At 37.7% G+C, this 12,013-nt stretch overlaps 2 protein-coding genes across 2 annotated transcripts in view; both read left to right on the plus strand.

Moving 5' to 3' along the window:
• rb1 (retinoblastoma 1) overlaps window positions 1–5,917 on the plus strand; it is a 40,984-nt gene extending 35,067 nt beyond the window's left edge. The window contains exons 19-27 of the mRNA XM_079585441.1: window positions 2,063–2,175; window positions 2,287–2,432; window positions 2,555–2,659; window positions 2,790–2,903; window positions 3,045–3,187; window positions 3,497–3,527; window positions 3,612–3,754; window positions 3,839–3,885; window positions 5,356–5,917. Of these exons, the coding sequence (XP_079441567.1) occupies window positions 2,063–2,175; window positions 2,287–2,432; window positions 2,555–2,659; window positions 2,790–2,903; window positions 3,045–3,187; window positions 3,497–3,527; window positions 3,612–3,754; window positions 3,839–3,885; window positions 5,356–5,426 (913 nt within the window). The 3' untranslated portion in view covers window positions 5,427–5,917. The remainder of the gene's footprint in view (window positions 1–2,062; window positions 2,176–2,286; window positions 2,433–2,554; window positions 2,660–2,789; window positions 2,904–3,044; window positions 3,188–3,496; window positions 3,528–3,611; window positions 3,755–3,838; window positions 3,886–5,355) is intronic.
• A 993-nt stretch (window positions 5,918–6,910) lies between these two features.
• cysltr2a (cysteinyl leukotriene receptor 2a) lies at window positions 6,911–9,663 on the plus strand. The gene is made up of 2 exons (XM_079586903.1): window positions 6,911–6,992; window positions 7,761–9,663. The coding sequence occupies exon 2, from the start codon at window positions 7,769–7,771 to the stop codon at window positions 8,801–8,803; it is 1,035 nt and encodes a 344-aa protein (XP_079443029.1). The 5' UTR covers window positions 6,911–6,992; window positions 7,761–7,768; the 3' UTR covers window positions 8,804–9,663.
• Window positions 9,664–12,013: the final 2,350 nt, after the last annotated feature.

Genomic DNA, 12,013 nt, shown 5'->3' on the forward strand with positions numbered 1-12,013 from the left:
GAATGGTGGGACCGGCAGGCAGTTGTCTAGGTATGGATGATGGTCTATTGTTGGTCCAGATGCATGGAGGAGCATCAGGCTTTGAACAGAAGGAACTCATGAGTGTGCGCCGCGAACGGTGTATGTATCTTGGGCGATAGAGAATCCCGAGTCTCTGACCGTATTCATACGTCATCGGATCAAGACGCGGGCGGCAATTAAAGGCCCTCAGTTGCGATGGAAAATATTCAATATCCATCACGGATGAAAGACAAGAAATGAGGCAGAGGAAAAAAGAAAAAAAAAATTTTGCCCAAGGCATGTTGATACTGAGAAAGTGAGAGCCCAATCACAAGCAGAACCATGTTAGCCAAACCCTGCACGTCACTTCACCAAAACAGCTGACTAAATAGGAGGCAACGCACCCAGATAGTAAGCAGTAAACAAACAGCGCAACCGATAGAGAGAGGGGTAACTCATCCACCCGAGGATTTTTAACGATTTTTAAATAACGATTTTTGTTATAATTGTGATTTAATAATATTTAGATATGATTATGAATCCAACTTGTGAAAAGATATCTTTCAGTTAGTCAAATAGCATATAGTGGAGCTCTATAGCCATCTAGTGGTTAAAGTGATTTTTTTTCTTTAAATAAATATTTATTTATTTATAGAAATTTGAAAGATATAATAAATCCTACAAAAACTGCACAAATTTTGAGTAAAAACATTAATAAACAGTGAAATTATATTTGCAAAAAAAAAAAACATTTTAAAATGTTATTGTCTGGGGTTCAGGAGACCCCAAAGACCACAAGTGTCACTCCAAATGAAGACCATCAGAGGGTTAATCCTACTAATCCAAGAATGTGTCACTGTTACTTAAAAAATATCAAAGGTTCACCCCAAAATGAAAATGATCCCATAATTTACTCACCCTCAAGCCATACTATGTGTATATGAGTTTCTTCTTTCAGCCAAACACAGTCAGAGTTATATTTTAAAAAAAGAACCTGGCTCTTCCAAGCTTTCAAATGGGAGGAAATGGTGCTTTTTTTCTTTTTTTCTTTTTTTACAAAAAAGTGCATCCATCATAAAAGTAATCCATACTGCTCCAGAGGGTTTATAAAGGCCTTCTTAAGTCTCCGCAGTCTGTCGCACAGATATTTACACCCACCTCCACCCCTTCACCTCCTAGCATCTTCATAATAAAGCAGTGGATGCTGTATAGAAACTCTATGTACGTAATCATTGTATATCTTCAGTAACATATGCTAAGAAACATTTGGTTATTAAAAGGCTTGGGGGGTTTGTCTCAAGGATGTATCTCAAGCTGTCTAGTATGGCAGCTTCAGCCCCTTAGAGCCTAAGCCTATCGCCAAATCCAAAGATAGTCAATAAAATTCATTCTCAAAGTCCTCCTAATTCGTGACCAGGTTTTTGTTTTGCTCTATCATCTACGCTTCTGCGTTTATCAAGACGTCATATGTTGGGTCAGAGGGCACATTTTACAAAAATACATCGCTTCTTTGCTTCCTGAAGCCGTATGGGTTACCTTTATGATGGATGGATGCGCTTTTTTGAGCTTAAAAAAATGGTACCATTCACTCCCATTATAAAGCTTGGAACAGTGTTTGTTCTCCGATTTTGTGTTTGTTTGAAAGAAGAAAGTCATATACACCTTGAGGGTGAGTAAATTATGGGATAATTTTCATTTTTGGGTGAACTACCGGTAACCCTTTAAGCAGCACAACTGTTTTCCAAATTGATAATAAAAAATAAATGTTTTTGAGCAGCAAATCAGATTATTATAATGATTTCAGAGGGATCAAATTCAGCTTTCAGAGCTTTCCCATTTAGTTATTGAAAATTGGTATTAGTAATAATATTTCACCATATTTTTTTACTATATTGTTTATCAAATAAACGCAGCCTTGGTGAGCATAAGAGACTTCTTATAAAAACATTTAAAAAGTCATACCGACCCTAAACTTTCTGACATCTATTAGCTCGCTCATTTTTATCTTCTTTTCATCTGCAAAATTAGTATGTAACTTGTTTAACCTTCTCACCTTCCCCAGGTATCTCTCTCCTGTGCGACCGAGCCGTCAACCCCTGTCAACAGAAGCTGAGCCCCCAACACCAGGCACCAAAGCACCCCGTTCAAACTCTCTGAGCCTTTTCTACAAAAAGTGTACGTTAAAGCATAAAGCATTCTTTGAGAGAGTCATTAATACATAACATACTCATTTTTTTAACTTGTTGAGATAAAACTATTTTTTGTTGTCGTTTTGTTTTTTTGCAGTGTACAGGATGGCCTACCTGCGACTGAAAACACTGTTCTCGCACCTGCTGACCTCACACCCAGAACTGGAACCTATAATATGGACCCTACTTCAGCACACCCTCCAGAATGAGCACGAATTAATGCAAGAGAGACACTTAGACCAGGTACTACCATTTCTTTATTTCAGAAACATTATAATATGCTGCATATTTTATTTTTTTTAAGCTTTCTGGGTATGTTCAATAATATGTCTTCGAAACTTGACTCGCTCCTCTGTTCATTGCAGTTGATCATGTCGGCTATGTATGCGATATGCAAGGTGAAGAACGTGGACTTGCGCTTCAAAACTATTGTGACCGCTTATAAAGAGCTGCCCAATACTAATCAGGAGGTGAGAGTCAAATGTCTTGTTCCCTTTCAAATGACTTGTTTCAGATGATCATTCAAGTATATTAAGAATGCCTTTAAAGTGATATTAACAAACAACATCGCTCTCTCTTTGATTTGTCCGGATGTGTCAGACATTTAAGCGTGTGCTGATCAGAGAGGGTCAGTACGACTCCATCATTGTCTTCTACAATCTGGTCTTCATGCAGAAGCTCAAGACTAACATTCTTCAATATTCCTCTCCTCGGGTGAGACATGCTACACACATTCTTTGAATGCTTTCTTGTGTTATACTGCCCCCTTGTGGCCTGAAATCGTGTTCAATTGAACGAAAGAGTTCCTACAAACAACTTGTGGTTGACTTGAGGATGTTTCTGTTTGTCTCCCAGCCGCCGCCTCTGTCTCCCATTCCTCACATCCCCTGCAGCCCCTATAAAAACTCTCCTCTGCGCGTGCCCGGCAGCAATAACGTCTACGTCTCCCCCTTGAAAAGCAGCCGAATGTCCCCTGTACCCATGACACCACGGAGCAGGTCAGTGTTCACATCTGTCATTACATTCGGGAGATTGTCTACTGATTTTGGGCATATACAGAATTAAATCTTAATACCTTTACATTTTAAACCTTGAATTGTGTTGAAATGTGACTTGTTAACTTTCTCTTTTACTGTGAGGCGGGATTATTAGTGAGGTTGACTAGTTTTTTCTTTAAAAAAAAATAAAATATATATATATATTTATATATTGTCGAAAAACGTAAACTTCGAAGTCTTTCAGATTATGTGGATTTATGTGTGTTGATTTGTGCTAATTGTATCTTTTCTTTGTGGTGTCCTGGACAGAATTCTTATATCTATCGGCGAATCCTTTGGGGTTAGTGATGGAAAGCACTTATTAAACTTTCAAACTATTTAGAATGTGTTGACTTGATTTAAAAATCTCTCTTAATCTCAACAGTCTGCAGACAAATTTCAGAAGATCAATCAGATGATGAGCAGCACTGATTGGTCCCTCAAGAGGAGTCTGGATGGAGGCTCCGCCCCCAAACCCCTGAAGAGATTGCGCTTTGACATGGATGGACAAGATGAAGCTGATGGAAGGTGGGATTTATGTTCTATTTTTTCTTCATTTATCTCTCGAAGTTTGAATCCAGTGAATCATTGAGACTGTTTGGTCATTTTTAGCAAATCAAGTGGCGAGTCAACGCTGATCCAGAAGCTGGCTGAGATGAGTAAGTTTCCTTTAACCTTCGTACATGTCTGTTGTCTGAATTGTAACCTGGATTTCACAGAACCACAAAGATGCTCTGCAGTCACACTACTTCCTGTCTAGACATTTTTTTAGGCCGATTTTTTTGTTTTGAGTCAAATGGTGGTGTTGTGTACTATATACTTCAAAACAGGGTAGGCGCTGTGACAATTCTGAGTAAACAAAATCATTATACATCACAATAGGAAATTCAATGAATCAATGGTTTATACACTACCATTCAAAAGTTTGGGGTCAGCAAGATGTTTTTATTGGCTTTATTCGATTGAGGTTTTATTTGATTATATTTGATTGAAAACAGCACAAACAGTAATATTGTGAAATATTATTACAATGCATAACTGTTTTTTTCAAATTTATTTTATTCTTGTGATGGCAAAGCTGAATTATTAGCAGCCATTACTCCAGTCTTCAGTGTCACATGATCCTTCAAGAAGCATTTCCTATTATTATCCAAGTTTTATAACATTTGTGCAGCTTAATTTTTTTTGGAGAAGCCGTGATAAATAAAAAAAATCAGGATTCTTTAATGAATAGAAAGTTCAAAAGAACAGCATTAAAAATCGTTTGTTAAAGTCTTTGCTGTGCCTTTGGATCAATTTGATGCATTCTTGCTTTATAAAAATATCAATTTCTTTCAAGGAAATCTTACTGACATCAAACTTTTGAACGGTAGTGTGCAATAAATAACCACATTGTAATAAAATTAATACCTCAGAAATTATTAAAAAGTTATTTATTTTCTCTTTATTTTGTAACTTAATGCAAACTAAAGGAAAAAATTGTTCTTAAATGAATTATAATTCTGGCATCAGTGCAATAAAAGCTTTACAACATGTAAAGTGACAGTTAAGGCATTTATAATGATATAACAAATCAAATGCTGTTCTTTGCTCTCATTTATACTGGGGAAAAAATTAATCCCGGTTTCCCAAAAATATTAAGCTGCACAGCTGTTTTCAACATTGATAATAATAATACATTTTTAATGAGCAGCAAGTATTGTTGTAGTATTGTTTCTGATACTTCAGCTTTGCTTTAACAGGAACTACTTTTTTAAATAAATTTAAATAGAAAACTGAAAAATAGGTATTTTAATTTGTAATAATATTTCACATTATTACTGATTTTACTGTATTTTTGTTCAAATAAATTCAGTCTTGGTGAGAATGAGACATTAAAAAAATCTAACCAACCCCAAACCTTTTGAATGATAGTGTTTCTATTAATAATAGTTAAGAATTACAAGCATCCCATATTTTCTAGCTAAATATTCAATGAATAAAACCTATTTTCTATCCAGCCAAATTAATGCTATGACATGCGTTGCTATAATTCAGAATCATAGCAAAATGGCATAGTCATTGTTGCGTATAATTTAACATCACGTGATACGGTATTGTTGCTTAAACATTTGTTCTCGTCTCTTCAGGCTCGACACGCTCTCGTATGCAGGAACAGAAACTGAAGGAAGAGTCCGTTAAAGAGCATCTAGAGCCCTAAATGAATCCACTCTGTACTGCCTGAGGAGTGTTTTACGTTACTACATTTTAGACTTCACCTGTTTTAGTATTGCTGTACAGTAAATTGTGAATGACATAGGGTTTAAGATCAAATTTTACACCAGTGTTTCCTTTAATCATGTTTTAGGTAAAGACATCACATCTTTTGCAGATGTGAACCCCGCTTGTGGTAAAAGTAAACTGATTTAATTTGGAGACTGTATTATAAATGTGTTGCTGTTTCGGCATTACTGAGTTTTTTAGGATGTGATTGCTGTGTGAGTGGATGTGCATATGTGCGGCCTGACCTTTTTATGTTCTTCCTGGGCCGCGTTGTTGTTTTTGCTATTTTGCTAATTTTAAGACTGTTTTTGAGCTTTTGTTACTAATATTCAAAAAATTATGTTATACCTCAAATGTTCTTTTTGAAAAATTATGTAATGCATCAAGTTTAACAACTGACTTGTTTAAGAAAAATAAAGTGTCCTGTTTAAGAAAAATAAAGTGTCCTGTTGTTGATTCAAGGAGGACAGTGGCACCTTTGCCTGCTTCTTGTAGCCACAAACTGAGACTAGCCATAGCACATGGTGCTAAAATGATTAATCGCACTACTTATGTTTTTTTTATTAGCTCTGTTTAGGCAAGTGTCAGCTGATTTATTCCCTACCGGAATGCTGTTTGTCAGGAAATGGCAAGCTTGTAGATGTCTTGCTAGCGTTAGTTGAGTTTGAAGTTCCGAGAATCATCTCTTAGCAGAGACTTCATATTTACTATGAAATCATTTTTGCATGCCTGCTTCCCAATCATTTATTTCATACGTGCATCACTCGTTTGAATTCTTCAGCATGATCGTGACTCAAATACTGGAACTTAAAGGCAGAAGCTGAAGTTCAATGCAGTTTGTTCATTTAAATTTCCCCAGCACATAACTTATGGGTTTTAATGTACTGCTATCGTCATAGACGCTCACAAAGGCTCTGCTTTGTCAGCTGTGGCTTCTGTTAAAAGGTTATCAGCACATCCTCATCATCATCAGAAGTGCTTGTGATCAAAGAGAAAATTTAGGGCAGCACAACTAGGTGGCTTAAATTATATATTACCAGAGGAACTGAATAAAGGGGAGGAAAAGATGCACATCTGCATAAGTTGTGGTTTAAAGCTGCAGTGCACAAAACAGAATATCGAGTGTTTTAGTGTTTTGCATCTAAATGGCCTGAGTCGCACAATAAAGATAAGCTTTGGACTTTGGACCTTTTTATACATGCTATATATCAGGACAGCATTCAAAATACTTTAAATCTAAAGCCATTAGTAGAACTGCCATACTGAACAATGCATGTAACAAGTGCTGTTATAGGATGGCTGTTGTTCTTCGAGAAGGAAATGAATCAGTCCTTTTGAACTGTTTGAAGTGATGATGGGGAGGTCGTTCTTGGGACATCCTCCTCCTACTGTGTTTTGTACCTCACCTCCTCCAGTAGATGACAATGCTGGGCTGGTTGGGCTGGTGACAAAACTGTGACCGCTTTTGGAAGACCTGATTTCACCTCTTCACACTGCAGAAAAGGTAAAGTCTTGCTTTTAATGTTTACTCTTAAATGTGTCTCTCGTTGAATGTTTGAGAAGTAATTTGATTTCAGGATTAATTTTTAAAAGACATGTTATTAACTGGGTATGTAACGGAGATTGTTCGTGCCTGACTAGAAAAGCCTGTTTTGTCGTACAGCCTTTGAAAATAGAAGACAATGAGAATGTGAATTGCAAATGCTACATACAGTAAAACTTCCAGTAAGAATACAAAGCACTTGCACTCTTTAAAAAAAAAAGGGGGGGGTTCCAAAAGGGGGTTTTCTTAGTGATGCAATAAAAGTACCATTTTGGACTCCTCAAATAACTGTTCATTAAACAGTTCTTGGAAGAATCACTGTTTTCTTAGTGTGAAGAATATTTTAATCTGAAGAACCTTTTTCCACTATAAAGAATGGAATGCAGTGGAAAGTTTCCATGGATGTCATGGAACCACAGATGCCAATAAATAACTTTGAGTCTACAGTATAATAAAAAGGTAATGCATATATTCTCAAAGGGATAGTTCACTTAAAAAGGGCTTGCTTACTTCAAGAAACAAAGATATTTTTAAAATATGTCCCTTTTTTTCGTCGATGAGGTCCAATGTTGTTTTTGTTTTGTTTTCATTGTATGGACCAAAATATCTTCCTTTTGGAAGACATGGGTGTGTTTTTTTTTTATTGGGGAGGGGGTGGGGTCTATCCCTTTAAAAAAAATTTGTTTTAAATCACTAAATCTTCATCCAAACCTTGTCATCTTTCTCCAGGGAAGGACATGAATCTGTCTGTTCCAGGGCTCTGGGAAAACGTCTCCTGTTCAGGCCTCAATAACACCGATCACTTCAAACGCCTAGTGTACCCTTCAGCATACATTCTGATTTTTGTCCTCGGACTCGTCGGCCACTCTTTATCTATCTGCGTCTTCTTCAGCCAATGGAGGACCCAGAAGAGTTTCACTCCAGTCACCCTATTAATGGTGAACCTGTTGGCCTCAGACCTGATGCTGGTGTGCTCTTTGCCCCTGAGGATCTCTTATTACATGATGAACTCTCAATGGCTGTTTGGTCACGTCGCCTGTCGACTCATCATGTACGTGTTCTATCTCAATATGTACAGCTCGGTGTATTTCATGGTTGCCCTGAACGTCTTGCGTTACCTGGCGCTGGCGCGGCCATACCTGTACATACGGATACAGACCCACTACGTCACCGGTATCGTGTGTGGCCTCATTTGGGTCTTGATGGGTTTAGCCTGCTGTCCGCTGTTGTTAACTAAGAGAAGACTTCAAGATGAGAACAGTTCTCGATGCTTGGAGTTGGCGATGGACGGTGTGGACCAATTGCTCCTCATCAACAACGTCACGTTTCCGGTGGGCTTTGTGGTGCCCTTGGTGGTCATCATTTTCTGCTCTGTCTTTGTCGCAAAGAATCTTCTGAGGCCTAGTCCTGCGTTAGGTAGGACCAGACCTTGCAGGAAGAAGGCATGCGCTCTGGTCATCATCAGCCTTGGGATCTTTCTGGTGTGCTTTTTACCTTATCACGTAGTGCGGACGATCTTCTTATCAGCTGAGAAGCATGTCAAGATGAACGGATACGGAGACTCGTGTGACTTTATTTTGGCAGTCCGCAAAGCTGCCGTTGTAGCGCATTGTTTGTGTACAGCTAACAGTTGTCTGGACCCTATCCTTTTCTTCTTCGTTGGGGAAAATTCACGATCTTTCTTCGCTAAATGGACAGGAGGAAGAAAAAGTAGCGCTTGTGCTACAGGGAGAAACCCACAGCAGGAAGAGTTACAGGTTTTACAGAAGTAAATGAAACAAGGCTTAACAGATAACAAAGAACAGACCAGAAGTACCTCATTCTTCTAGGTACTTCATAAATAGATGTACAACACAAAAAGGTCATATTTTGACTGACTGGCCTTTTAAGATTTATGGTTTTCAAGCATGAAGTATTTGATACTTACGACTGATCATGCCCAGACGTGACTAGTCCGAGACAGTTGCGTTCAGTCAGTGTTCACAGTTGGCGTTTAAAATCTGCTGCAGTCGTTGGAAACTCTGTAAAAGTCTTAGAATGTTTCGGCTTGTCGTTAAAGCTGAAGTCGGCAAGATTTTTTTTTTTTTATCATATTCACTGAAACTGACACTATGCTCCGACAGAACAACATAAATCAGACTTTTTTAGAAAAAAAACCTGCGCTTCTACCTCCACCTAGAGCCTGTTACTTGTTTTGCAAAAATCCACCGCTCCCTGGTTGTTCTGGTCCAATCAGAGCAGGGCTGTGTGAGATCTGACTGTCAATCACAGTTCGTGCACACGCCACAGATCGCCCCTAGCGCACGTTACAATATCAAATGCACACGTCTGAAGTTCGCAGATGTATTGGATTGTGCAAAGTGTGATGGAGCGATAAAGTGCACACGCACTGACGAGCTCGCAAACTCGATGGCACGGTGCTCTGTGGTTGTGGGTAAGGGGCATGAGAGTTGTAAACAAGTCCCCTCAATCTGCCAGACGTGCCGACTGCAGCTTTAAGTGTGTCCCCGGCATTAGGGGCGTTTAAACTGACAGTGTTTAAATTAATATTCTGGGCTCATTACAAGTTAAGCTCAATCGACATAATTTTGATTACCACATAAATTAATTATGACTTTCCTTAATTTTTCTTTAAAAAAAAGAATGTCTGGGTTATTACTTGGCAATGGAACTGAATTAGGCTAATTTAACATTCATGATAATAGGCTACTCACTTTCAATGGCTACAATTGAAAGAACTTTTCTGTGTAAAGATAATTTGTACAACTTCATCACCTTCAATGCCATAAACCCTCAATGCCATAAACCTTCAATGCCATAAACCATAAAAATTACCATAAAAATTACGAGAACAACTTTACAGCTCAAATAGGTTTTAACAAAAGAATAAACATGCTTTTATATAATGAAAAGCTGTAAATCCTCCAAAAATTAGCCCTATGTACTTCTATTGTAATGGTACATTCAAGTCATGTTGGAAAATTCATATTTACATGTTGAACGCACCTGATCGTCACCACAAAGAGGGGGGAACTATAAATGCAGATAAGTTGCATGTACAAAATAGTTTTGAATTAAAAGCACGAAAAAGCAAAACACACCTGATGCTGATTGATTATTAATTTTTTTGTAGAAGTAGTTAAAAAAATCTTGCTACATTTTTTGCAGGAAATGTGCATCACCATCTCGCTTCGTCCATTGTGATTTAAACTCGCCTAAAGAGGTAATTACGACTTCCATACTCGTAAATACGAATTTCCCAGAAGGAATTGAATGTATCCTAAATGTAAAATGTTTTTTGTGTGTGATAACATGCCACTGAAGATGACGATTAAGCTTAACTTGTATTGAACTAGGTATATTCCTTCATTTTATTTTCAAATGTATTTATTTAAAGTTGTTGTTTTCCCACTCCATATTTAATTAAATGAGGCAGCAGATCACTGTCTGGAAGCTTGTTTCCACCACAGAAAAAAAACGGAAAAAAAAAAACGAATTGTGACTTTTTATCTTACAATTCTGACTCTTTTTTTTCTAGCAATTGCGAGTTTACATCTTGCAGTTCTGACTTTTTTTTCTCAGAATGGCGTGATATAAACTCGCAATTGCATTGTATAAAGTTAGAATTGCGTGATATAAACTTGGCTGCATCCTTCTAAGGCCGATTGCGTCACAGCGGCATGATGAAGGCTGTCCCAATTCAAAGGCTCCTTTAAAGGGATGGGTCACTTTAAAATTAATATTCTGTCATCATACTCACCCTCAAGTTGTTTCAAACCTGTATGAATTTCTTTCTTCTGCTGAACACAAAGGAAGATATTTTGAAAAATGTCAGTAACCAAACAGTTACCAGGTCCCATTGACTTCCATAGTAGGGAAAAAAAATACTATGGAAGTCAATGGGACCTGGTAACTGTTTTGTTACTGACATGTTTCAAAATATCTTCCTTTGTGTTCAGCAGAAGAAAGAAATTCATACAGGTTTGAAACCACTTGAGGGTGAGTATAATGACAGAATTTTCATTTTAAAGTGAACTATCCCTTTAAATGCAGCCTCCAAATGCATCCTTCGTTTCCCGTGAAATGGAGGATAAAACAGATGGATCATTTGCGTCCTTGCCTACCCCAGAATTCATTGCGCACCAAATTAAGAAAATATAAAAAAATAAAAATAAACTATAAAGCGGTTCAAATGTTGACTTGTATCTTACTAGGATGTACAAGCGTTACTGTCACTCATCAACAGCAGCTGTCACAAGCCGCGTTTTCATTACCCTTCAAATTGCGCAAATAGAAATTTTTGGATTCTAAACCTCAAAGAAATGCCACAATCAAGACCTTGAAGCAGATATGAGGGAGAAACACTGGCTGCTCCAAGTAAGGGTAATTAAGTAATAAGTAAGGGTCTTTCCTTACCATTAATGCTTGGATAACATACACACACACACACACGCACACATCTCCTTCGATAAATAATAATGGCCAGTGCAGTGGCTGGTATATATGTAAACCTACCAACATCCGTCATCATGATTTTTGGAATGACTTATCACGAGAGGAAAAAAATAAGTTTTAGTCGCATAACATCGGTTAATGGAAACGCCGTCATTTCGCAATAGTTTTTTGTCGACATTTAGAAGAAAGAAAAAAAAAGTTTTGCGCAAATCTGTAATGGAAATGCGCCTACAGTTGCTAGCTGACAAGAACAGTCCTCCGTTGGCCAGACTGTCCCATTTACCAATGCTCGTTTCGTCCTTCGTGGCCTTCGAAGGATGCAGCCTCTGAATTGGGACGCAGCTTATATCTCGCAATTCTGACTTTATGATTTGCAATTGTGAGTTTATAACTCACAATTCTGAGAAAAAAGTCAGAATTGTAGGATAAAAAGTACCAATTATCTTTTAAATTGTTTTATTCCACAGTGGAAACAGACTTCCATAGTAATCCATTCTGTCGTCTTCCATTGTTAGTTGCTGCAATGC

This window comes from Phoxinus phoxinus (genome assembly GCF_949152265.1).
Source record: "Phoxinus phoxinus genome assembly, chromosome: 17".
Classification (NCBI taxonomy): Eukaryota; Metazoa; Chordata; class Actinopteri; order Cypriniformes; family Leuciscidae; genus Phoxinus; species Phoxinus phoxinus.

What these genes read in the sequence shown, in the direction of transcription:
- cysltr2a (XM_079586903.1), top strand. Translation starts at nt 7,769, where the DNA reads ATGAATCTGTCTGTTCCAGGGCTCTGGGAAAACGTCTCCTGTTCAGGC.